This window comes from Cricetulus griseus, chromosome 7 (assembly GCF_003668045.3).
Source record: "Cricetulus griseus strain 17A/GY chromosome 7, alternate assembly CriGri-PICRH-1.0, whole genome shotgun sequence".
Lineage (NCBI taxonomy): Eukaryota > Metazoa > Chordata > Mammalia > Rodentia > Cricetidae > Cricetulus > Cricetulus griseus.
The window spans coordinates 133,790,902-133,817,576 of NC_048600.1; the positions used below are offsets into that span (position 1 = coordinate 133,790,902).

The 26,675-nt window shown below is 46.6% G+C and overlaps 2 protein-coding genes across 2 annotated transcripts in view; both read right to left on the minus strand.

Moving 5' to 3' along the window:
• Positions 1-1,204: 1,204 nt before the first annotated feature.
• On the minus strand, positions 1,205-21,685 carry Wdr45b (WD repeat domain 45B). The gene is made up of 10 exons (XM_027425317.2): positions 21,499-21,685; positions 17,557-17,631; positions 12,935-13,036; positions 10,739-10,826; positions 9,287-9,381; positions 7,734-7,924; positions 4,445-4,530; positions 3,558-3,659; positions 2,817-2,938; positions 1,205-2,470 (listed from the first exon to the last, which is right to left on the minus strand). The coding sequence occupies exons 1-10, from the start codon at positions 21,563-21,565 to the stop codon at positions 2,364-2,366; spliced, it is 1,035 nt and encodes a 344-aa protein (XP_027281118.1). The 5' UTR covers positions 21,566-21,685; the 3' UTR covers positions 1,205-2,363.
• Positions 21,686-24,546: 2,861 nt separating this feature from the next.
• Rab40b (RAB40B, member RAS oncogene family) overlaps positions 24,547-26,675 on the minus strand; it is a 28,698-nt gene continuing 26,569 nt past the window's right edge. The window contains exon 6 of the mRNA XM_027425313.2: positions 24,547-26,156. Coding sequence (XP_027281114.1) covers positions 25,885-26,156 — 272 coding nt within the window. The 3' untranslated portion in view covers positions 24,547-25,884. The remainder of the gene's footprint in view (positions 26,157-26,675) is intronic.

A 26,675-nucleotide genomic window follows, 5' to 3' on the forward strand; every position in this document is an offset into this window, starting at 1 on the left:
GTCATGTCCATAGCTAGAGACTACTCAACTTAGCTCCATGGAAGACCACAGTCATCTTAGGTCATGGATGGAGACTTCTACAGCCATTGTAGGTCAACGGGGAGAGACTACAGTCATCTTAGGTTCATGGAGGGATACTAAGCAGAAGTGGAGAATTTAAAGGGCAAAAGAACACCATTGATGAGATATAGAACAAGCGGAACAAACCGCCTCTTTACAAAGGACTGAAGCTGGGTTTCAGCACCTGTGTGGAGGTCCTCAGATGTTAGGGCCACACCTAGGAAAAACAGCCAATCAGGAGCTTCTGGAAGTGCTGGCATTCACATGTACCCCATTGGGTCAAGGCCCAACCAACACTGGATGTTCGAAAACACTGTCAGTCTTTTCTCAGAGTCAAGCACCAATCTGAGGAGCAGGTAGTGTTAGGAGTGTCCTCCTCCTCACCCTTGCTCTGCCACCCACAGGAAGCCCGTGTGCACTAACTGTCCCTACAAAGAAGCAGCAGTCTGAAGATCCTTTGCAAGGTGTGTCGAAGCTGATACCAACTTTAGATGCTGAGGGAGTCCCAAGGATGGGGTGGGCTGAGAAGTTGACTGGGGAGGCCACTAACGAGGAGCCTTTGCTCAATCATGTCCAGCCTCAGCCTGGTGACTGTAGATGGCAGGACCATCTCTATCTCATGGTGTTGGAGCACATCCTGGTGTACCACCTGCTTGCCTCCCCAGTTCTGGAGCACCAGTTTACACTGGGAAGGACCACTGCAGGTTGGAAATAACATTGAAGGATCATCACATTGCTTGCCCCCCACCCCAAACTGCAAAATAGTACACAAACCAGTTTGACATCAGCCAAAGTACAGAGATAAATGGTGCCTCACAGTGTCTTCCCAGAGGGCACCATGCTAGTACCTGTGACACTAGGGAGCCCAATGCTGGTATAGCAGAAAAAAAGGCTTTTTGTTGCTTTTTTAATGAATTGTTCCATCTGCACCTGCTCTCTGGCTGGCTCTAAACTATACAAACTCAAGTTTCTCTTTTCAGTGGCTGTGCTTGTGAGGTGCCCATGTAACAGGGCACTCCACTCCCAGCTCAACAGCCTACAGGTCTGTCCTGCAGCAGGTACAGGATCTCCCCACCCCCAATCCCAATATATACTCAGGATGAGAACCTTTGGTTTCATTACACATGGCTCTGCTCTTTACAGATAGAGTACAACAAAATTAGTCACTTTTATTTCAAAGAAACAGTACAAACAAGTGTGCAAAATTAAGTTCCATGATTAAATACACATAAGGTAACATGCATACTTGACATCAAACCCACAGTTAGCTGATTACAGGGGCATGAAGGAAACTGGCAGAACTGAGAACCTGCTGCTGAGCACAATTTAAATGTTTGCAACCTGAAATCAAAACCGCAAAACTGAGCTTCTTAGAAGATACATAAAAAAAAAAAAAAAAAAAAAAAAAAAAAAACTAAACATATACCTCAAGTGGCACAGAAACATGGAACCTGCAGCCTGTGTCAGTACCAGGATGTGCCTGCCATCCCCAATGCTAGTGTGTGTTCCTGTGGATGCCAGGAGAGATGAGACAGAGTAGACGCCACAGGCCAAGGCAATTCCCTCCACACAACTGGTAGCTACAGGCATGTGGACACTGCACTGAGAAGGCCCCTAAGTTAAGTAATGCTTTCTTCTGGAGTGCTTTTTAAAGTCTATGTGTTACTTTGTTCCCTAAAGGTAATGGGAAGTTCTGTTTTAACCCAAACTAAACCAGGAGACCCTGCCTCCCTTGCAGCCTGAGGACTGTGCCTCAAGTGGGTGCCACAAGCACGCTGCTATATGGCAGGTCTGGGGTGTGACTCATTCTAATGGCCCAACAAGGTCAGAACACCTTACAGTGTGTGCTCTGAACAGTGCTTCTCGGGTGCGGCAGAAGGTACTCCACTGGACAAGTTGCTAGTATCACTCTATTAGAATTTTATAGGATGTGAGCCCTGACACACCAATTCCTACAAGCTTTTACTGACTCTTGCTTGGATAGTCCCTAGGACTGCAGGGAGTCTCCTGGCATGAAGGTATGGTGGTGCCACTAACGCTAACATCACAGTTGAACTAAAGGGCAGTGGCCAGCAAGGGCACAAGATGCCCAAAGCCACGGAGTGTCTGCAGAACCATGAGGATGATTCATTTTGATATGGGAATGAGAAGCCTTGCTCAGGAAGGCAGACAACCGTGTATGGCTTCGAGACCAAGGTCCTCCAGGGAGTCGAGCCCCTCACCCACAGGCCTGGGGCACTGGCACCAGCCCCAGGAATCCACAGGGCGTCGGGTGGTGGCATCAGCTGCACTCATAGGCAGAGTCACAGCTTGTCATCGGTCATCTCCAGGAACTGTGCACACACGTCCCGGACACACTCGCCCTTGGGACTGAACAGGAACTTGTAGTAGCTGCCGTCTGCACAGATAGCTGGGAGAGGAGACATCATCAATACATGATTGTTACCTCCCACAACCAAAATCAAATGAGCCTCAAGAATCCTGAGCACAACTAGTCAAGAGTTATAGCCTGCCAGGGTACATGCTCACACAATGAGTGTTGGCTACAGGCAACCCTCTTAGGCCATCTTCACAATGCCCACATCTGCCCTCAAAGCATTCCTGGGAACCTGGAAGGTACTAATAGCACCTTGAATGCTTGAAGGCTTTCAGCAGAACCCACCCCAGTCACAGGAGGAAGAAAGGGAACTTTGGGAGTTGGTGCAGCCTGGACTGCATGCTGAGGCCTCCCACACAGCATGGACCACTTCACTTACCAATGACTGCATTGGGCTCTGTTCCAAAGGCACAGATGCATGGAGAGCCTGATGGAACCTGAAACTTGGAGAAGCTCCACTTGGAGCTAAAGTATTTTGGAAGGAAACTGGCAGATGCTAAGCTGTAAGGACAAGAAGAAAAGAGGCTTAACTTTCACAAAGATAATGACACAGAAGTTACTAGCCTAATTCCCAAATGCTGCTGAAAATTCTAAAATTCTTTTACAGTTTAGGACTGTGGATGCCTGGTTAGAAGAGGGCACCCGATCCCCTGGGAATGGAGTTACAGTTGTAAACTGCCATGTGGGTGCAGCTGAACCAGGGCTCCCTGGTTCAGGGAGTCAGTGCTCTTAACTGATGAGCCATCTCCCTCAGCACTGGACTGAGTGATCTCATTTCTTACATAAAAATTCACAGTCTTGTAGTAAGACAGCATGGCTGTCAGCACAGGAAGGGGCACAGGGCTCTCCTGCCATCAGATTAACCATCTAAGAGCATGGCAACATTCAGGAGCCAACTGCCCAGAACCAAGTGTCAAAGACCCTGACAATGATGGGGCCTTAGATGAGTGGGATAGTGGGTTCAGGATCAATCTACATTCAGTTTTAAACCCCACAAACTCAAAATCAATGAGATCTGAAAGAGTTCAACCAAAACTGACATTAGATTTGTCCTTGTAGGAAACACGGGGAATCATCTAATTCTGGGCTGTTCCCCACCACAGCACTCCCTAAAACCCACCTAGACTGTTTATTCCTTTTTGGATCTTCAGCTGCAAAAATGTGCACAGTGCCGTGATCACTGGACACACAGATGAGAGAAGCGTCCTGATTGAAGTTGATGCTGCAGAGAAACCAGACAGGGCTTGAGTCTGTGCAGATGCAGAGAACCACACACAATGCACCAGCCCACACCCCAGGTCTCAGCAGTGCCCCATCAAAAGCGGTGACTTTAAGCATCCACCATGGAACCAGGAGCCAAGCCAAAAGTCCCAGGAACAAGCTGCTCACCAGTGCCCAATAGGCACAACTGCTGATGCCTGTGGGGCTTCCTGAGGTGACCTCTATGCCAGCTTCAGGGGCGTCAGGTGAAAGGCATACATTGCCTGGAGGAAGTGGCTACCAAGTGTGTTGCAGCAGTCAACGGCCACATGCATTCTGTACTGACAGCAGGCACGCAGAAGTGTGTGCTACACCCAAGGGCCAGGGCACACAGGTTAATCTCCTAAATTTGGCTCAATAACCACGATCAGGAGTGGCCAAGCTCTTGCTGTAGCCATGATATGAAATCCTACCTGGCTGGGCTTTAGCACTACATACACTGGGGGACCTCACAGATGAAGTACTCACTCTCAAAACCAGCTGGCCACAATAATTATACACAAACCAGTAAGGCCTCTGTCATAAAATGGGAAGTTAGTACTACAGTTGGAATAGAGGGGAGATGGGGAAAATCCAGCAAACATATCCATCCATGCTGCAACAGGCGAGGGAAGGCCCAAAATGTTTCATCTTTGTGGACACTTCCCATAATAAAAAGAACTGGAACCCAATAACCTAACAGCTCAGCCACACTCTCCCACCTTTGCCATCACCCTGGCTTTACTACTCCCAGGGGGAAGTCCTTACCAATAGATATTAGCTGCTTGAGATCCTCTTCGTAGCTCCTGGATTAAATGCCCTGATGAAGTATCAAATATTCTTATAAGGGTCCCCTTTGAAAAACAGTGAAGTGTTTCATTATCAACAATTTATAACTCTTTCATTAGTCTGAAACGATTCATATTAAGACTCTTGGCCCCAACAGCCCTTTCTTGACTCATCCATATCACCTAAAATTCAGCATGTCTCCTGTCTGCTAACTCAGGGACAGCATAGGAGGAGTCAGAAGACCACTTCCTTGTGGGGTGGCCTTGACTGATCCTTGCCTGCTGCAGGTCCTCACTCAAAGACCCGTTACTTGCTAGAGCAGTGTCATTCCCGACAGGCATCAAGAAGAGGATCATGTCCTCCTTCTCAGGGAACGAGGCAGCGCAGAATAAAAGGCAGAACATCATCCATACCACTGCATCAACCTCTCTGAGGAAGAGGTATGCTTAAAAGACTCCAAACTTTTTAAACCCATCTGCCAACCCCATCCCTGGAGATGTAGCAGGGTCCCTGTGCAGAACCAGAAGGGAAACTCAGCTGACTGGACTGCTAGACAATGTCCTAAACAACCCTGAAATGTACTCACTGGACAAGGTTTCTCTGTGTAACAGTTGTGGCTGTCCCAGAACTCTTAGTAGACCAGGCTGGCCTTGAACTCATAGAAATCCACTTGCCAGACTGGAGAGAGGGCTCAGTGGTTGAGAACTCTGCTGGTTCAATTCCCAGCACCCACATGGCAGCTAACAACTGTCTGTACTCCAGGATCTAACACCCTCACACAGACATTCAGGCAGGCAAAACACTAATGCACATAAAATAAATTATGGGTTTTCTTTTTTGTTTGTTTGTTTTTTTTAAAGGAAATCCACCTGCCTCTGCCTCTCAAGTGCTGGGATTAAAGGTATGCACCACTATTACCTGGCTATATTTACTGAATATTTGTATCCATAAAAAGGCTGGAGCTGGGCATGATGGCATTGAAGACATCAAATTCACAGCTTGGCAGGGTTATACTTAGTAAGATTCTTTCTCCAGGGATGTAGAGACAGAGGGATCCCTAGTGTCCACTAGTTGGTCAGCACAGCTTACTTGGTGAGTTCCAGGCCGGTAACAGAGTATCTCAAAAACAAGGTTATATGAAAACCATCTAAAGTTGACCTCTAGACATGCTTGTGCACATGATCACCTACACACACCAATAAGGTGTAGGGAATTGAAACTGGAGAATCTAAGGATAAAAGGATTTGAGAAAAAAAAAAAAAAAAAAGCTTTGCCAGGTGAGGCCATCCTACCCACACCAGCCTCTGTTTTATTTATTTACTTGCTTACTTATTTACTTATCCATTCATCTAGTATTCATTCACGTACTAATTTTTAGGGGCAGGGTCATATACATACTGACTGGCCAAGAATTAATTCTCTTATCTCTACCTCCTAAGTACTAGAATTATAGGTATGCATCATTATGTCCACCTTTTTGGTTTTGTAGTTCTCACTGGCTAGCCTGGAGATTAAGGCACGTGCCACCACTACACCAGGCTTTTTTCTTTTTAGAGATGACATCTCACTGTGTACCCCAGGCTAGCCTAGAACTTTTAAAATCTTACTGCCTCAGCCTTTCAACTGAGTGATGAGAGATAATAGTGTCTGCAAACTTGTATGCTTGGCATTTTTCTTCTGTCTCCTTTACTATTTGTTTTTGAGACATGGTCTCACTATGTAACGACTGACCTGAAGCTTGCTATATATATAGACCAGGCTGACCTTGAGCTTCTTCTTTCCTTTTGGTTTTCTGAGACAAAGTCCCTCTGTGTAGCCCTGGCTGTCCTCTGCCTTCCAAGTGCTGAGATTAAAGGTGTGAGCCACCACTGCCACCACCACCTGGCAACCTGGATCTTAAGATCCACCTGCCTCTGCCTCCCAGTGGTGGGAGTACAGGTGTGCGACACCATGGCTAATGTAGTTCTAGAGATCACATTCAAGAATTTATGAAAAAAGGAAAGAACTTATATATGGTTAGGCAAGCACCTAACCATCCCCAGCTGAGAAAATCCTATTTCTAAATTTATATAAAATTGTACTTGTCTAGGTAGCCTGTAATCCCAGCCCTTAGGAGGCTGAGGCAGAAGAATCACAAATTCTGGGTCACTGTGGGCTACCTATAGTTTCTGAACTTTACCCTGATCATCAATATTTGCAGATACCTAGGCCTTCTGGTAACCAGGACAGAAGAAGTAAGACTTGCTTAACTCTGCTATATGTCCACATACACACTAACCACTGCTGTCTTTCAGCAATAGCTCAGGCAACAACTAGCTGGGAAAAGCATAACTGCAACCTGCTCTGCCAGTAAGCTGAATCCACTAATAGATACACTGCTGCTTGTGGGCTCAACCTAATTAATAATTTCCTACAAAGTGATACTGGGCATATTGTCCTAAGTGGAAACCATAGTAAAAACATACCAATTCTCAGAGGCCTGTGCAATGGTTAGCAGATAAGGTACTTGTAGTTCAATGAACACATGATACACGAAGAGAACCAACACCATAAAATTACACCTCACTCCCTACCCCATGCCCCCCCACACACAAATAATCTAAAAATAGGTATAAATTTCTGGTTTTCACTTCAGACAAAATAAAGGATAACATGGTTACAGGGGTTTGAATAAGCAAGGTTCCCCAGCAGGCTCAAATGTCTCAACACTCAGCCCTCAGGTGCTGTTACTGTTTGAGGAGGAGGAGATACAACTTTGCTGGAGGACATGCAGCACTGGAGGCAACTTTGAAAACCCACTGCCTACCCTCATTTGCAGTGTGTTCTCTCTGCTTCATGGTTTCAGCTGAAGACTGATATGATCTCTCAGCTGCCTGATCTAACTGTCTGCTGCCGGGCTTCTCCTGTTATTATGGATTCCTCCTCTGCAAGTGTTAAGTCAAAATAAACTCTTCCATGGTAGATTTTGGTCATGGTGTTTAATCACAGAAACAAAAGATAACTTAAGGTTGTGGTAATTCAATGAGGAAATATTCTTAGGCAGGTTAGAAAGACTCTTCTAAAGTGTCATCAGACAACCAAGACATAAGGCAGCCCTAAGTGGCCTTGAGATTACTATCCTGTCTGTCTCAGTCTTCTGAGGGCTGGTATCACAGACACATGCCACCACACTCAGGTTAGCATTCTAACTTCATAAAGCAGACAATGTGTGAAGGCCTAGATCCCTTCCCATAATTAGATCAGACTAGCATGGATGGCCTGCACTTACTTTTTCAGAGGCAGTTGCAATTCTTGTTCCCTGCAGGTTGAGAGCAATACAGCTCAGGACACCCTCATGTGCAGGAATGTCCACTGGTGGCTTCTCGGTGCTGGCCAGGTCCACAAGCTGTACATGGCCGGTGTGAGTGCCGGGGAAGGCGAGAAGGGAGTTGTTACTGTTGGGACACAGGACACAGAGGCCTATGCAGAGACACAGAAAACTGGTTGGGAGATGATGACATTGGCCAAGGCCTGTTTCCTCACAACCCAAACCTACTTTGGACCCTCAAGTCCTCAGTCACCAGTTAACTATTTGTGGTGTGCATTTACCTTGGAATCATAGTCCCTAGGAAGAATATCAGGGCTGACAAAGCTGCTGCCCATGAGACCTTCTTATAACTGGGAACATTTGCTGAACAATTTACTAATGAATAGATTTATCAGGTGTGTCGTCCATAAAAATTACAAAATTTAAGAACTACTCCATTAGCAGTAACGCAATGGGGGGGGGGTCAATCTAGAAACAGATGTACGCAGACACACTTCCCAGAGCCATGACTAGAAAAGCCAGCTTTGCCTGTGTCTTCCACAGTATTCAAAGACATAGCTAAAAACCTCACCACACAAGCAGACAGGGAGAGATTGATGTTACATAATTTTAAGATAAATTTTAAAAGTTTCAGCAATAATGGAAGAATGGTACTGGCATGTGGATCACTGGAAAAGAATGGTGAGTCCAAAAGACCTTTGATTCTCACTGATCAAAACAAAAGGATCCAAGTCATGTCACACAGCAGACAAAAAACCTGTATGAAGACACTGGTTCTCAGCAGGGTGTGGTAAAGCACAGCATCTGTGAACTCCCAGCACTCGGGAAGCTGAGGCAGGAGGATTGTGAGTTGGAGGCTAGCCTCGGCTATAAGACCCTGTCTCAATAAACAAAAGTATTCAGAGAGTTGAACATGTACTTCTTGGCTGGTGTGTCAGTTACTCTGGAAGCTGAGTCAGGAGCATCTGAGTCCTGAAGTTCAAGATTGGCCTGAGCAACCTAGCAGACTTCATTCAAAAGAAAAAGGAAAGAGAAAAGAGAGAGGAAAGAAAAAGGAAAAAAAAATGAAGTGAAAGATGGGGGGTGAATAATGTAATTTATAGCACAATATAACTAGAAGGGAAAAATTACAACTTTTGTGACAGTATGAGGATGACAATCTAATACACAAGTCAGTCAGTCTATAAACAGTCCACTCCAAAGAAAAGAAGAGAAGGCCAGAGCTCAGTGGCTCCCTGTGTGTTAGCCAGTAGCTTAAAATTGCTGAGGCGGCAGTTAGCAGAGGAAGAACCCCCAGACTATGGTAAGGGTATGGCTTCAGAATTCTCATCCAGGATGCTAAGGGAGCTCAGGCAGGCAGGGAGGCAAAGTGTGCCACAATGTGCACAGGACAGACCCCCCCCCCCCAAGTCCCACTGCTCAGATAAGGACCCACTGGGGACAGGGTGCCCAGGCCTCATCTTTATCCCCACATGGACCAATTTCCCATGCTGCTCTTTCTCTCCAGCTCTCACCTTTTGGGTTATAGCAGGTTTCAAAGACGTGCAACTGATGGGGATTGTGTGTGAATGTGAACACCTTAATCATGGAGTCCAAAACCACCACAATTCTGGAAAGAAAAACGCAATCAGAGTTCCTCTCCTCAAAGTAAAATAAGCATTCTGTGATTTCTGTTCCCGTCTTGAAACTCAGAAACACAGGAAATACCTCATACAAAAAGGACTGGGCTTTTTTATTGTCTTGTTTTCTTTTTGTTAGGGCCTCACTTTGTAGCTCAGCTAGCTTTAGCCTCAAACTTGCAGTGGTCCTCTTGCCTCTGACTCCTGAGTGCTGGGATTGTAAGTGTATACCAACACACCTGGCTTTGTTTTGTTTTGTTTTGTTTTGTTTTGAGATAGGGTCTCACATAGCCCAAACTGGCCCTGAGTTTGTTTCACACCCGAAGGTGCCTGGAACTCATTATTTATTCTCTTGCCTTCGTTCCCCAAGAGCTGGGATTATAGGTGTGCACCATCATTCCTGTTGGAAACAGGTCCCAGTGTGGCCAAGAAGACCAAAGCATAATGGCTGAGCCTGGCTGAGTGGGCCTACCTATCACCTTTCAAACGTCAGAGAAACTTGTGAGCTCAGAGAAACATCATGACCAGACTAGAGCATTAGAAAGGTGAGACATATCACAGAATTACAATCTCATACTCTTAAAACATTTTTGTGATTCGGGAAATTATGCCAGGAGTAGTGGCACATGCCTGGGAAGCTAAGGCAGAATGGCAAGACTTTAGGGCCAGCTTGGGCTACCTAGTAAAACCCCGATTCAACAAACCAAAACAAAAACAGAACAAAATATCACCCCAAAAGTTTCCAAGTAGAAAACTATTAGTTTAGGTCAAGTATTTGCATTATTAAGGCCTCTAAGCAGTGCCGTAACAAGCTTAAGAATGATGCTGAGGAACAGCTCCTCTATACACTTAACTTCCAGAGTAGTTTTTTCCTCCACAGCTGACATACAGGGAAATCTAAAGAACATGATACATAAATCACACCAAATTCAACCCAAGTGATGAAGCTCTTCTTTCTCTTGGTCAACATGCTAACAGAGCGAGCTCTGTAAGGCAATGCTGGGCAGGCAGGGCCTGCTACTTTCAGCAGGTAACACTCAACAACTAGATCAGCTTCCAAGTTCTCCTCGACTTTCAAAAGATAGCAATTGGCCAGGCCTGCCTGACACTAAGGTGGTGGCTTCACATGCAGACCTGGGGACATCCCCAGGCCCACCCAGAACATCCCTCTGAAGAATCTAGAAGGCAATTAAATTTCCAGCTTTCCTCAGGGCAGAAAAAATAAAAAACTCTTCTGCTATGGGTCAGAAGCTACAATTACTGACATTTTAATAAACTGCTCCACAGAAAATTACTGTAACTGTTTTTATAGAAATGAAAGCAAAAGGAAAGCAACACTGAACTCACCTATCTCTCCGCAACTTGACAGCTTTGACTTCTGTGGAGAACTCTATCTCAATGACTGTCTTCTTCTTCAGATCATCCCAGATCATCACTGAAACACCAGGAGAGTGCATGTGGTGTCACAGGGAGCTCACAGTGCTGAACTGCAGATAGCACCTGACACATGAGGCCAAACATGCCCAGATGTACCTGGCAATGGTGGGGTACAGCCAGGCTTATAAGGCTAAGTGGAGTTTACCCTCAGAACCCTCTCCTACTCACTTGCACGCCATCCCTATGCAACAGACACAAGTACAAGCAACCTGTCTTTCACACTCAAGGACAGCTTCCCCTGACTGAGCTAAAAAGCAAGCCTCACTATAGTTACCTAGTGTTTAAAAGCCAGAGAGAAGCCTTGTCAAAAATGAAAAGTAGGGCAGAAGAGACAGATGGCTTGATGGTTACGAGTGCTTTCTGCTCTTCCAGAGAACTCTAGTTCAGTTCTGAGCACCCATGTCTGGCAGCTCACCTGTAACTCCAGTGTCCTTTTCTGGCCTCCGCTGGCACCCACAAACATGGTGTACACTCAAACACACATGTACGTAAGCAGATTTTAAAAAATTGGCTGGGAAGATAGCTCACTGTTGAGTATTGCCTAGCATGCTTTTTGAGGATCTAGGTTCAGTTCCTAGCACCATAAAGAAAAGGGGAGACTAGGGGAGAAAGTGGGGGAAGGAAGAAGCAGGTGGCAAAGGTCTTTGCACTAAGTTCGATAACCTGAGTTCAATACCTGGAACCCACATGGTGAAAATAGAACCAATTTCTGAAACTTTTCTCTCCCCTCCATGCATAAATAAATAATAATTTCAAAAATAATGATAGTTGGGAATATAGGACGTAGGTTCAACTCACAGTAGCACAAAGGAAAGGGGAGGGGTCAAGATTTCCAACTCATAACTACACTACTTTTCTCTTTCATCTCTCTGCTCCTGATTCCAAAACAAAGGCAGAACTGCAGGGCCAACCTCCCCTGAGTGCTGACTCTATTTCCCACGTTCACTGAGCTCCACTGAGGATGGTAAGCCTGGGACCCTTTGCACATGGGCCCCTTACTTTTCTTCTGGGTACTAGTAATAGAGCCAAGGCCTCAAGACACCCTGAGCTGACCCCACCTCAGTCCTCCACTTTCTACTTGCATCAGACTGAGCTATTCCAATTCTCTATCAGGCACTGGCTCCTCCCCTTTCTATCGGTATCAGACGGAGCTATTCCAATTCTCTACCAGGCACTGGCTCCTCCCCTTTCTACCGGCATCAGACTGAGCTATTCCAATTCTCTACCAGGCACTGGCTCCTCCCCTTTCTATCGGCATCAGACTGAGCTATTCCAATTCTCTATCAGGCACTGGCTCCTCCCCTTTCTATCGGCATTAGACTGAGCTATTCCAATTCTCTACCAGGCACTGGCTCCTCCCCTTTCTACCGGCATCAGACTGAGCTATTCCAATTCTCTACCAGGCACTGGCTCCTCCCCTTTCTACCGGCATCAGACTGAGCTATTCCAATTCTCTACCAGGCACAGGCCCTGGCTTACCCTCCCAGCACACCCTCAACTGACACTTAGTCACCACCATGCCCAAGGGATGTCCCTCTTCCTTCTCAAGCAACCTTCCATCTTCCCTTCTCTCCCAGTCTTTTCTCCTCAAGCTTTCTTCCTTTCAGATGAGATCAGTTGTGCCCACTTCCTCCTCCTAACAAAAGCTAGGTTAAGCTCTACAGTGGAAAGAAAAGCTCTCCGCCCCTCCTCATTTTAGGAGGGCCACACCTCTCTCTCAACTGTAACTTCCTCCGACATATCCACACCAATACAGTAACCCATTCATCCACACCCAACCTGGCTCCTTGTTCTGTGTGAACAATGTGTTAATGTCTCTAGGGATCCATGGCTTTCAGCAGGGGAAAAACCTTTCCCAGACTTTGCTTTACCCTGAATCATGACTTACACCACACCAACCGACAGGTGAAGTACACCCCGCTCATTGACGGTTCACTCTCAACCTTCCCATCCATCTACTTTCTGGAAGCTTCTTCCCCAGTACTTTTCAACACCTCAAATGACTACTTAGAGGTGCTCTCATGAGGTTTCAGACATAGGCTGTTCTACCAAGTTCAGAACACCACTACATACATGACAAGATTTTTAAAGACAGGACTACTATACCTTTGTTGGGAGGATATTTCGGCTTCTTTCCACCACCAACTAAAGCTAAATAGTTACAGCGAAATAACATTTCCACGTGGCCAACTCCTCCTTCTAAAAATTCTGAAATGATAATTTAAAAAGTTAAAAAATATTAACAAATGGGAAAAAGTGAAAACATAACACTCAGCACTCCATTATTTAATTTTTTACTTATTTTTGAGCCAGGGTCTCACTATGATAGCCCTGGCTTTTAAGCCTTGCTTAACTTACAGAGATCTACCTTCTGAGCACTAAGACTAAAAATATGTACCACTATACCTGACCTAGCTAGCATTTCATTCTTACATTATTTTATGTGTAGGGTTGCTTTGCCTGCATGTGTCTCTGTGTACCATGTATGTGCCTGATGCCTGATGTGCAGAGGCTAGAAGAGGGTGTAAGAAATCCTGGAACTGGAATCATAGACTGTTGTGAGCTGCCTGCCACGTGGTGCTGAGAATCAATCCTAGGTCCTCAGAAGGACAGCAAGTATTCCTGGTGGCTAAGCCATCCCTCCAGCCCCTAGCATTTTAGTCTTGATCACCAATCTGTAACCTAACACCATCAGAAGTAGAAAAGCTGACTTGACATAGCAGGCAGACTCAGAATATAAGCAGGAAACTGCTCTCTTCCTCCTCTCTTCTCTGTGGAGCCGCCATATGATCCCGGCAAGATAAGTCTTTATAAAATATATAGATTAATAGTTATGGTTGATAATTAAGACCCAGCTAGCAGATAAATCCTAGTCATTTGCCAGCAGCATTTTAACTAATATAAGTCTCCCTGTGTTATTTGGGGTCCTAACATGGCGGTGGGTGGAACGAGGGCAGTTGGCAACAAGACTTGTTACACTGACTACCTTAGAAAACAAGTGGTATGCTGTTCTGACTTCTCTCAAGTTTGTTACCGTAAGCTCTCTCTTGAGAGCTAAGCGCAAACTCCCTGAGAAACAAATTCAGTAAAAATGGAAAAATACCTAAATACACACACACACATTAAAAAAAATACAGGCAGCTCTGGCTGCCCTGGACCTCACTATGTAGATCAGACTAGGCTAGTACTCAGAGACCCTCCCGACTTCACCTCCTGAATGCTGGGATTAAAGACATGCATTAGCACACCCAGCTTCCAAATTCATATTTTAAGATACAACAAGATCTATAGATGGAGACCAAGCAGTTGTGCTGTACACCTGTAATCTCAGTACTCAGGAGGCCAAGGCAGGAAGATTAAGAACACAAGATGGCTTAGTTGGTAAAGCATGACAATCTGAGTTTGAGCTCCAGATCCTATATAAACATAGGAGAGAACAGAACCTACAAAACCTTCCTGACTTCAACATGTGCACTGTGACATGCAGGCATGCAAAAAAGAGCACAAAGCTAGCTTGTACAATATACAAAGACTGTCAGTACATGTGTATGACGCAACACACTACACAGTGGCATTATTGCCGAATCACAGTGATCTTAATTTTAGTTTTGATGTCTGTACAACTAGTTTGATGTCAACTTGACATAAACTGGAATAATCTAAGAGGAGGGAACCTCAACTGAGACAATGCCTCCATATGATATGGCTGTAGGTGGCCTGTAGAGGAGCTGCTGCTGCTGCTGCTTCTGCTTCTTCTATTATTATTATTGTTTTTTAATTTAACTTTTTTATTGACTCTTTGGGAGTTTCACATCATTCACTCCAATTTCGCTCACTATCCAGCCCCCCTCATACTGCTGCACCCCACAAAAGAAAACAAAGCAAGCAAGCAAGCAAGCAAACAAAAGCAAAAACAAACAAACAAACAAAAAACAAACCAAAACAACAACAGAAAAAAAAATCTCTTTGCTTCTTCTTTTCTGCCTCTCCAACACCTCTTCATTGGTCCTGGTGGCACTAGAGGCTGCAGTATGCCAAATAGTATACCTCTTGGTCCCATCAGCTTCACTGGCAAATGTTGACGGCAATGAGTCACTGATCTGGTTTAAGGCCTATGGCTTCTGGTATACCATCCTCACTGGATCCTCACCAGAACTCCTCTGGGATATCCTGTGGCCACCCTGAGTCTTGGAGATCTTGTTCCACAGGACCAGTCCTTTCATGAGCTCCAGCAGGTCCTAGATGGGTTAGATGCTAGGGTGGGTCAACCCAAAGCCTGACTGTGGGCCTTCGTGGTAACCAAGCTGGTCTGGGCCACTGAGGCCATAATCTCTCTCACTGTAGTGTCCAGCAAGAGGCAACGCCAACAAAAGTGTGGCTGACTCAGCATGATCCTCTGACTTCTTCTCAAATGGTTCCTAAGGTCTCCTGAGGTGACACAGGCCACAAACATCAACCAGCTGTAGCTGGACCACAAACCAAGACAAGCAGCCTAGGCTTGGTTGTCACCGTGGCCCAAGGTGGTGGCAAAGGCTCCCAGATCAGTATGGCCCCAGCAGCAGAGTGGCTTGTGGACCCAAACATGGACCCAGGAGGCGGCCCAGCACACTGGAATCAGCATGGCACTCAGGAGTCACAGACATCAACAGAGACCCTGGTTACTGTAGGACCAGGGACCTAGACATGGCCCTTGGCAGCAGCCGGCGCGGACATCACCATAGCCCCAGGTGGCAAGCAGGCCTCCAACACCTGCCCACTCCACACCATCTTCACGTTTTCCTTTCTGCGTCTTCCCACGCACACGAACTATTCTGCTTCTCTCTCTCTCCCATTTCCCCACCACTATTTCCTTATCATAATAAGGCCCACACGCCTGGTGCCACATGTGAGCGGAAAGGCATTAGGTGGGGTTGGCAGTCTTCCCAATAGCTGGGACCTTGAGGACCCCAGCTAGCTAGAGCATTTTCTCTTTCTTTTCTTCACCCCACCCCCATGTTTGTTGTTTATTTGGTTTTCATTTTAGGAGCTTAGTTTCCCCCTGAGTTATTAATAAGAAGAGACTTGGCTAGAATTTGAATGCAGCAGTCAACCCTTAGTTTAGAGCATTTTCTTAATTAGTTATTGATGAGAAAGGTCCAGCCCATTGTGGGTGGGGCCATCCCTGGTTTGATGGTAACGAGTTCTATAAGAAAGCAGGCCGAGGAAGCCATGGGGAATAAACCAGTAAGCAGCAGCCTTCCCTGGCCTCTGCATCAGTCCCTGCCTCCTGGTTCCTGACCTAAGTTTCTGCCTTGGTTTCTCTCAATGGACAGTGTCTTGGGATATGTAAACTGAATGAGCACTTTCCTCTCCAAGGTGCTCTGGTTATGGTGTTTCATCATAGGAATAGAAGACAGTGTCTGGTTTTTGTTTGCTTGTTTTTAATTTGAGACAGGGTCTCACACTGCAGACCAGGCTGGCCTCAAACTCAGATCTGCCTGCTTCTGCCTCCAGAGTGCTGAGATAAAAAGCTTGCAACACCATACCCAGCCTGGTGCTTTATTAGACAGGGCTTCACTTTATAGCTGGAACTCAAAATTCTCCTGCTTCAGTCTCCAGAGCACGGAAATTACAGACATGTGCAGCTTCCTTTTACAGAGCAAAGATCATTCTGGAATCAGAAAATTTAAAACACAACCTTGGGGAGAAATAGTTATAATTGTTCATTTTCAATGGTTTATCCAAAATTTGTTTACTTATTGCTAGTGTTTTACTATTCCAGCAGGTTAAGGACCAGGAACTGCCAAATGTTTAAGACAGCTTAGCAGCTAAGAATACTGGCTGCTCTTTCCAAGAACCCAAGTTCAATTGCTAACACATGTAGCTCACAACTGCCTATAACTCCAGTTCCTGGGGACCCAATGCCCTCTTCTGAACCAGGCACGCAGGGCGTACATAGACATATACATGCAGGAAAAACACTCATTATACATAAAAAAATTTAATTAAAAAACAAACAAACAGCTGGGCATTAGTGGCACACGCCTCTAATCCTGGCACTCGGGAGGCAGAGGCAGGCAGATCTCTGTGAGTTCAAGGCCAGCCTGGTCTACAGAGTGAGTTCCAGGACAGGTTCCAAAGCTACACAGAGAAACCCTGCCTCGAAAAACAAACAAACAAACAAACAAAAAAAAAAAAGAAAGAAAAATCAAAACAAAAGAGATACTGAAATAAGCAGGAGGAATTATAATTTATCATCATAAGCAAAATTTTATTTTTCCAGAGTGTTTTGTTATGAAGACCTGTTTGGCCGTGAACTCACTCACAATCCTACCTCAGCTTCCTGAGTGCTAAGATCAGAATGCCAGGGTTACAGATACGTGCCATTATACCCAACTATTAATACTGTGTAAATGCTGGACATTTGAACAGTTTAAGAGTCCCATACACTGGAATTAAACCCATGATGTGATTTCTCATGTTTTACATCCAGCAAGGAAAGTGTCAAAGTGCCCTGCATTAAATATACCTTGTTCTTCTGAGCAGAGGCAACAGGGCTAAATAAGGATGTAAAACAGGACGAAGAGAAGCATGACAACGCACTAAACAATACAGCTTGGCCACACTTGTCCCCCGATACAGCCAGCACAAGGAACTGCTGTAAAGACACAGGTCTGACCCAGTTTACAAAAGGTCAGCCTCTGCTTGCTCTCTTCTCAGTTAAGGCCAAAGGACCATCACTCCCTTACCTTGTTTCTCTTTTTCTTTGAGTGGATCTGTGTTATAGACTCGGAATCCATTTTCCATTCCACATGCAAAACATCCTAAAGCAAGAAATATGAAAGAGACGTGTTAGCAGAAGAGGTCCAGGGAAGCCTCTGCCACATGTTCTAAGCCACTGCTACTTCAGATACACCAATCACCCATCTCCTTGGGATTGCCATTTAACATTCAGGTTCCCACTGGGGGCCTTCTCCAGCATTCCTGTGGACCAGGTTTCTGCTTAAACTCTCAGCAGACTCCCCTTCTGGGACACAGTGCTTGAGTATTGTGTCAGGTATAATGTTAGGCGATGTGCAGTTGTTAGACAGGATGGGCGCCATGAACTCTACACCAGGGAAGGAGACAAAAGGCTGCTCTTTTCCACCACCTGAGTAACCTCCTAGAAAGCAGTCCTAAGCCAGGTGGTGGTGGTGCACATCTTTAGGCCCAGTGCTGGGAGGCAAAGGCAGAGGCAGGCGGGTCTCTGAGTTCAAGGCCACCCTGGTCTACAGAGTGGGTTCCAGGGCAGTCAGGACTGTTATATAGAGAAACCCTGTCTCAAAAAACAAAACAAAACAAAAACAAAAACAAAACAAAAGAAAGCAGTCCTGAGGTCTCCCATGACTTCAATCTTACCTATGAATCATTCAAGACTCCTCAAACTCTCAAACTCCTGTCACAGCCACAGGCAGTGACTTAGGACATCCCAGCCACTGTCTCCAAATACTCAGATTGTCAAGGACCAAATAAAACGTACTGCTAGGAGCTAAAAAAGCACCAAGATCAGAAGATGACATGGTGATTCCTATAATCATGGCAACATAAAACTACGTTACTGAACATCAAACATGATGCTCAACTATTATTCAAATCAAGCTTCAGCAAAGAGAAGGAAAATCAAGCCCTCATAATTTTTTTTTCCCAATTCAATGTTCCAAAGCTTAGTTCCTCACAGCAGTTGCACAATAGGCAATGGGTTTAAAGGAATACAAAGGTCCTCTGAGGTGAGATCCTACCAGCTCTTGTCCAGCTCTTCACCTCTAGAGACAGAGGAAGACACACCTGCTGCCACACACCCCCACATCCCCAGAGATTTCTAAACCCACCAAGAGCAGCCATTCAGTGGTGGTACATGCCTTTTATTCCCAACACTTGGGAGGCAGATGCAGGAGGATCTCTATGTTTGAGGCCAGCCTGGTCTACTGAGTTCCGAACAGCCATGGCTACACATAGAAGCCCTGTCTCAAAAAAAAGACAAAGCAAAAACAAACAAAAAACAAAGCAGCAAAAAAGAGTAAATCTGAAGATCAGCATAAACAAAACCAAATTGTGACTGACTCAACCATTTGATGTGAGTTCATGCTGTAAGACTTAACTCCAGTCAGAAACTTTGGTGTTAAAGTCTATTTCTTTTTCAGATGGGGTCTCATATAGCCTAAGAGGACCTCGGAACTCTTGATCCTCTTGACTTCACTTCCCCAGTGCTGACATTACAGGACTGTACCACCACTCCCTGTTAAGGGACACACCAGTACAAACCCATAACCTCATGTAAGCTAGGCATGCACTTTATTAACTGAGCTACATCTCAGTGAAGGTCTGAGTAGGAATGGCCCCTATCAGCTCATATTTGAATATTTGTTGCCTAGTTGGTGAAACTGGGAAGGATTTGGAGATATGGCCTCATTAGACAAGGTGTGCCACTGGGGGCATGCTTTAAGATTCCAAAAGCTCATGCCATTCCCAGTCTGTCTGCTTCTTGCTTGTGGATCAGATGCAAGCTCTCAGCTACTGCTCCAGTGCCATGCCTGCCCGCTTACTGCCATGTTCTCTGCCATGACCGTCATGGAATATACCCTCTGAAACAGTAAGCTCCCAATAAACTCCTGGATAAGTGCTTTAGTCATGGTGTCTCATCAGGGCAATATAAAAGTATCTAAGACAATTGCCCAGCTCAAAAGCTATTTTCTTTCTTTCTATTTTTTGGAGACAGGGTTTCTCTGTGTAGCCCTAGCTGTCTTGGATCTTAGACCAAGCTAGCTTGAAACTCAAGACATCTGCTTGCTTCTGCCTCCCAAGTGCTGGGGTCAAAGGCATGCATCACCACACCTGGCTAATTTCTTAAGGAACTGTATAACTATTAATTCTGTAAAACATTTGATTACCAAAATTTATTTTTTTTAAAAAAATCACCGATTTTTTCTCCTGCTCTTGAAAATTTAGAAGGTCCAGACAGATGATGCCCATTGTAGATCTCACCCCTAACGTGTCAATGCTAACTGTGCTCCTTCACAGTCCCTACAATGAGACCAAGCCTAAGACGGCAATCACCAGGTCAGTCATCCCATGCTGCTCAAGGCCACCACACTTGAATCCAAGAACTGCCAGTGCCTCCAAAGGACAAGAGTAATTCTGCCCATCGTCAATCTAGAGGAAAGCTTTCTACACATGTCACAAGATAAACACATTTTCTACCCCTCACCTTGGTTTACCTTAGAAATGTCTCGCCTCAAGACCGCATAGCGCTTAAAACCAGACGATCTACCCGGTCCTATAGGTTTTGATTATACTGAATGCATCCCTCAAACCTCCTGAAATGAATAGCACATGAGCTCCAAATAAATATATACAGACTATCTACCTAAAATTACTGTTTGCACCCCCAACACTTCAAAATAAATTTTTTAAAATTATCTTGAGAGGGATGGTGTGAGTATGGTATAGGGAACGGAGGATCGTCATAGTTTAAGGCCAGCCATGGTGTACAAAGTGAGATTGTCTCAAAAACCAAAAGAGCTGGGTGTGATGGTGAACATCTTTAAGGTGTAGGAGGCTGATCTCTGTGAGTTCCAGGACTGCCAGAGATACACAGTTCAACTGTCTCAAAAATAAAAAGCTTAAAAAAAGACATCTTAGCCAGGGGCAGGAGAATCAGCCAGTAATCCCACCTACTCCAGAGGCTGTGGAGGGAGGAGCCCTTGGCTCAAGAAAAGCCTGATCAAGATCCTGTTCCAACAACAAAACTCAAGTTAAGTTCATTTTCTGAGACAGGAAATCATACATTTACTTAAGTTCCCACAAAATCTTATTATTATTATTTTTCTCCGAGACAGGGTTTGTCTGCGTAACCCTAGCTGTCTTAGCTGTAGACCAAGCTGGCCTTGAACTCAGAGAGATCCACAAGTCTCTGTCTCCCAAGTGATGGGATCAAACGCTTGCACAACCACTGCCTGGCTCTCAAAACCTTGTTTGTGAAAGCCAACATGTTAAAACTCTTAGAAGCCCAGAATATCAGCCTTTGCTCTTTTTTTCTTCCTTTGGGGAGATTTAGAAAAGGGAACTTAGCTGGGCGTAGTGCCACACTCCTTTAATCGTGGCTCTCTGGAGGCAGAGGCAGGCGGATCTGAGGCCAGCCTGCTCCACAGAGTGAGTTCCAGCATAGCCAGGGGAAAAAAAGAAAAAATAGAAGGAGGAACTTGACATCCGAGTCAGGGGTCACCATCCCCGCCAAGAGGGGTTCCTCCCCGAGAAGGCAGTGAGCCCTTTCACCCCACTCAGCAGAGGAAAACACGAGCGGGGAGAGCGGGGAGGGCGAGGAGGGCGAGGAGCACCGCGGGGACCCGCGTCAAGGCGCCAGCGCGCTCACAGGAGCCAGGACGAACCGCCGCTCCGCTCCGTGACCGCCCCGGCCCCGCAGGGAGCCCGCGGGATCGGGCGCCCTGACCAAGCCGGGCTGCCCGGGCGGCGGCGGCGGGCCGGGGGTGGGTGGGGGTCCCGTGCCGGGCGCTTCCGAGACCTCCGGGGCGGAGCGGGGGCGCGGGCGGCACTCGCGACGGGAGCTGCCGGGGCCCTGCAGCAGCGACGGCGGCGGGTCGGGGTCTCCCGGAAGGGCTGCGGTTCTGCCCCGGAGCCGGGCCCGAGCCTCTCACCATGGTCCTGGTTGAAGCCGGCGTACAGCAGCCCGTTGCCGTGCGGGTTACACGGCAGGAGGTTCATGGCGCCGCTGCGGGTCCGTCGCGCCTCAGCACCGCATACCGCTCAACACCAGACGGTCGACGCGGTCGCGCGGCGCTAGGGCCGCCGCGGCCGGAAGCGAGGGTCCCGGGGGGGGGCTTGCGTCGTGCGTGCGTCGTCAGTGCGTGCGTCGTCAGTGCGCGCGGGCCCTGCGGGTGCGCGTGCGTGTGCGCGTGCGTGTGCGTGTGCGTGTGCGTGTGCGTGTGCGTGTGCGCGCAGCCGGCCAGCGCGTTGCGCCGAAGACTTCCCACCTCGGCAAGTTGGGGGCGGCCTGGGGACGCCGAGCACGTCCGTGACGGGGGGCGGGGCCGGCGCGGGCGGGGCCGCGCGGCCGGCGCGGGAGGGGCGGGGCCTGGCGGGGCGGTCCTGCGCGGTTCCCAGGGCATCGCAGCAGGAGGCAGGGGCCTAGGCGCTCACAAGGCAGGGCCAGGGCGGGGCTGACGCGACCCAAGACTGGCTGGAGGAGAGACCGCTCCCGTCCCCGGAACCCCGGCTCGTTCCCACGGAACGCACGCTCCTCGTAATGGCAGCTACGTCTTCCGACGGGCACACCCTCCCCAAGAAACAGACAGACACAATTCCCAAGACACACCTCCCAGGACACAGCCTCTCCCGAATGGCTGCGAAAGCTGGGGCTGCTGCTCTGGGGCTGCTCTTCTCTCCTCACGGCCCCTCCCCAAACTCGACCATGCTTCCTCCCAAGGGAAGAAGACACGCAGCATCTTGGAAGCAAAGAGCCATCGATGTGGGAGTCCTTGAAGTCTGGCGGAAGTGGGAAAATCATACTTCTATTATTTGTAAACCACCCCGACATGAGTTATTTTTTTTTTGTGACAGTTCTTCAAGTGACCCAACAAGATATTCTCATCCCCTGTCTGCCCCACCCAACACCTTGGGAAGGAAGTTCGTCTCACAGGAGAGCTTGTGAGCCCACTTGCCACCTCGCAACCTGATTCCAGTTACCTCACTCCAAGCAGCTTTGATTTTGCTTATGAAACCACATTTACTTTGATAAAGCTTCCCCCCCCTCAGCAAAGTAAGTCTGGTATCTCCAAATGTTTGCAGAAACATGCATTGTGGCTCCTATAATGCACGTATTTTGTCTACTTAAATTTTAAAGATTTATTTTATGTGCGTGTGTCTACGCGAGTGTATGCCTTATGGGTGAGGGTACCCTCAGAGGCCAGAGGAGGTTGGCTCCCCTAGAGCTGGAGTTACAGGTATTCAGTTCCCAGATGTCTGGGAACCAAATTCAGGTCCTGTGGAAGAGTAGCAGGTACTCTTAACTACTGAGCAATCTCTCTAGCCCAGTTGCCTAAATAATGTCAGGTAAGAAACCACAAAGCTTTCTGGGTAGGAAATTTTCTGCATGGCAGTCATTTTCACAGGGCAACTGAAGACATAATCGTGTGTGATATATTTTGAATCTCATTGTTTGAAGGGAAGCTCACACACCTGGGATTAGTGTGGTACCCATGTTCAGACTTTCCAGTGAGTGTGTCACAGGGGAAAATGACAAAGGTTCACTGGGATTCAACATGTATTTCAGGTATACTTTCTGTGTATTCACCACCAAAGCATTAATACTTTTACTTACTATGTTCTGTTTGATAACGTTCATTCTACAGAAACATAATTTGATTTGCTGTAGCACTTACTGGTTCTACTTTATTATGTTGCTGTAATAAACTGTCACAGACCTGGTACCAAAAATGTGGGTATCTATTCTACAACAGTCCTAGAAAGGCAGAGGTCCAAAATCAAAGTACATGGAGGACTGTGTTCCCTCTCAGAGGTCCTGGGGAGGAACGCCTCCTGCCTCCTCCCGGTACCGCTGACTTCCTGTGGAAGGCCAAGACCTCTGGGCAGCCTGTGTGTTCCATAAATATCAGGCTTCCAAAAGGCTCCAGGTCACAGGAGCTTACAGGAAACAGGTCTGGACGTGGTGGTTTATGCTTTTGACATATTCAGGAAGCTGAGGCAGAAGAACCTGTGTAGCCTGTGTTGTGATAAAGTTTGAGGGGGACTTTGGCGGATTCCATGGCAGGAGAGGATGACCAAGATGGAGGGACAAAGCAAGCAGACCGAGCTTAGTGATAAGTTTTATTAGAAAGGGAAGGGGGGGGGGAAGAGGTAAAGAGACACAGAGACAGAGAGAGGGCAGAACAGAAGAGGGAGACAGGAAGGGTCCTGTCTGCCCCAGGGGAACAGCAGGAAAGAGAGCGCAGAAATAGCGCTGGGAAGAGGGCTTACGTGTGTGGAGGTCTGTCTTTTAAAGGGGTCCTTTGTACCTGGGCTGACTAGGGCACTGCCTGAGTGCATTCTGCCAAGTGACAGGGTCGGGCCAGCGTAATGCCTCAATCCTTACAGCCTGGCTTATCCAGGAATCTATCCGGCACAGCTCACCATCCATCTCAGCAGCAATGAAGAGGGCAGAGAAAGACATTTAAGGAACTTTGTTTAACTGACCTGTACTTTCATCTCCATGGTCACAAACCTGAAAAAGAGCTGCTAGGTCATGGCTGCCCATGCCCTAGATGTTGTCTTCAACAGTGGCATACCAAAAAGGAGGCTCTGAAGGCTCTTGCGGGGTGTTCTCACAGGTTGGCCACCGTCAAGGAGTGGCTGTACACTCTCACCAGCTTCCCTACGGATATCTTCTGTTCACCTCATCTCTACACAGCTGGACCCTCGCCCCCATCTTCAAGCCTTCAAGCCAGGCAGCTATGCTCCATTGTCTCTAAGGACATTGTTATTATGTATCTAGAGTCCTGTAAATTGTTAAATCTGTAAATCATTAACAAAAAATGTAGAACACTGAGCTTTATCTTATTTCCCTTTTCCTGTCATTTAACCCCTCATTATGTGCTGCTTCCTAAGCAGTAGGACCAGAAAAGAGACCTATATATGAGCCTTTGTAAAGCCAGTAGGTTTTTTGGCAAAGAGAGTGACAAGGGTTTCATCTCTAGAGAAATGCCTGGCCACAGCTCTGTACTCCCAATAAGGGACAATAAACCTTTGCCAGGAGACACACAAGTGTTGTCTTTTAGTGCTTTCACTTTATTTTGTTGAGACAAGATCTTACTTTCCAACCTAGGAACTCACTATGTAGTTCCAGGTTGATCTAAATATCACAGCAATAGTGCTTCAACCTCCCAAGAACTGGGGTAACAGACATTAGCCACCACACCCAGAACTATTTTCTTTCTTTGCATTTCTTATCTGGGAAAGAAATCTTTACCAAAGGTTACAAAGGACAAAGACTAATCTCTGTGGTGAGCATCATGAACCAAACTATCCCTTGATGGCTACACCAAGCAAGGAGACAAGAGGAGAAAAGGGCTGTTACTTACCTAGATATAGGAAGAGATATCATGACTCTCAAGAGAGGGACAAATATCCAGTTTATTGAGAAATATTTCCTTAAATAATACTGTTTTTACTTCATTCTTTACTGAAATACCTTTCTCCTTGCTAATCTGTTGAAACAGTGCTGGCTGAAACAGTGTTCAACATAATTGGAGATCTTTGGCATTTTCTTCCCATAGCTTCATAACTTATAGGACACTTTGTACAAAAATGTTTACAGAAAAATATGAATATAGATTACTTATTAATCCCAAAATGTAGTAAATGACATAGCAAAAACTTTATCAAACCCATGTCCTACCCAAATGGGACAGATCTGTTGTACACAATCTCTGTGTGAAACTGCAGCATTTTTTATAAATTGGACCCCTGACATTAAAGGAGGTTTACAAAAGGCCCCTCTTGTAATATCAGTGATGCTAGCCTATCTGGTTATTGTTTCTGAAATTTCCTTGAATATGTATTCACTACACACATTTTATCAGCCATATAAAAGCAGTTACAGAAAAAGTTGCACAGCAATCATGATAAAAGTAACATCCATGATTTCATATTATCAAGAGTAGAGCAGAATACTGATTTTTCCCTTTGCACACACACGTCTAGAACAAGAGCTGCATGCACATCCACACAGGAGTTCCAGTCACAGCGCACTGAGCATTCATACCACATCAGTGGCATAGGCATTCCAAATGAAGCATCATCGTTACTGTAAGAGGTGGAGAGTATGCTTCTTGAGTGTAGAATGGTCTGTGTCCTCCAGACTCTGGGAGAGAGTCTTTTTACTTTGTAATTTTGAGGCAGGGTCTCACTAGTTGCCCAGGCTGGTCTTGAACTCATTCTGTAGCTTGGGTGGGCCTTGAGCTTGTGATCCCTCTGCCTTAGCCTTGTAAGTAGCTGGTATGACAGGCCTGTGCCACCAACTCCAGTCTCTAAGAAATTTTGCAGCTATTCCTGGTACAGTTTCTGGGCGGGCTCTGGGGGGAGCGGCTGTTCCTGGCCTTGCAGAAGCTGCTTCTCTTGTGGCTGGAGCTGGCGGTTAGGGAGTAGGAGCGGCCATGCATCATCCTGGTGTTCAGGCCATTGGCCATGGAGAACGACTTAAGGTGGCTTCTTAAGGTTACAGGGAGAGGGAGCTTGTCTACCAGGTGCACAGGTGTGCAGGACACCACAGCGCGGCAGCAGAGGTCTTGCAAACTCAGTACTTGGAAAAAGAAAAGAGAATCCCTTACTTTATGTCCTCCGTGATTAGGGATTTTTGCAAGGGGAAGCCCTGCATCTGGTTGCCTCCCTCCAGGAACTGGGAACCTCAACCGGAGGCTGTCCCACTGGTGAATGTAGCAAACCCTCTTCTGCCTCCACCTCTGCCCACGTACAGACCACAAAAAAAGTCTTTTTAAGAGCTTCCAAAGCCGCAGTAATTACTTCTTTCAAATACATTTGCTTACAAAATGAACATTTATTTATTATGTGTGTGGTTGTGTGTGAGCACATGTTTGTGCGTGACACAAGCTACACACGGAGGGCAGAGGGCTCCAGGGATCAAACTCAGGTTGTTAGGCAGCTAGCACCTTTACCCACTCAGCCATCTCAAAGCCCCCAAATGAATTTGATTTTTGAGTATGGCCACAGAAGCCTTGAGACAAGTCCTAGGAGGCAAACAATTGTGCAGGGGGCTATAGAACCACCTCATATCTGATGGGGCTGTGGGAGACTTGGACTG

What these genes read in the sequence shown, in the direction of transcription:
- Wdr45b (XM_027425317.2), bottom strand. Translation starts at nt 21,565, where the DNA reads ATGAACCTCCTGCCGTGTAACCCGCACGGCAACGGGCTGCTGTACGCC. An exon ending in CAAAGAAAAAGAGAAACAAG is followed by an intron (nt 13,037 to 17,556) that starts GTAAGGGAGTGA and finishes TTATCATTTCAG; the next exon opens with AATTTTTAGAAGGAGGAGTT. An exon ending in AGAGCCCAATGCAGTCATTG is followed by an intron (nt 2,471 to 2,816) that starts GTAAGTGAAGTG and finishes CTCCTCTCCCAG; the next exon opens with CTATCTGTGCAGACGGCAGC.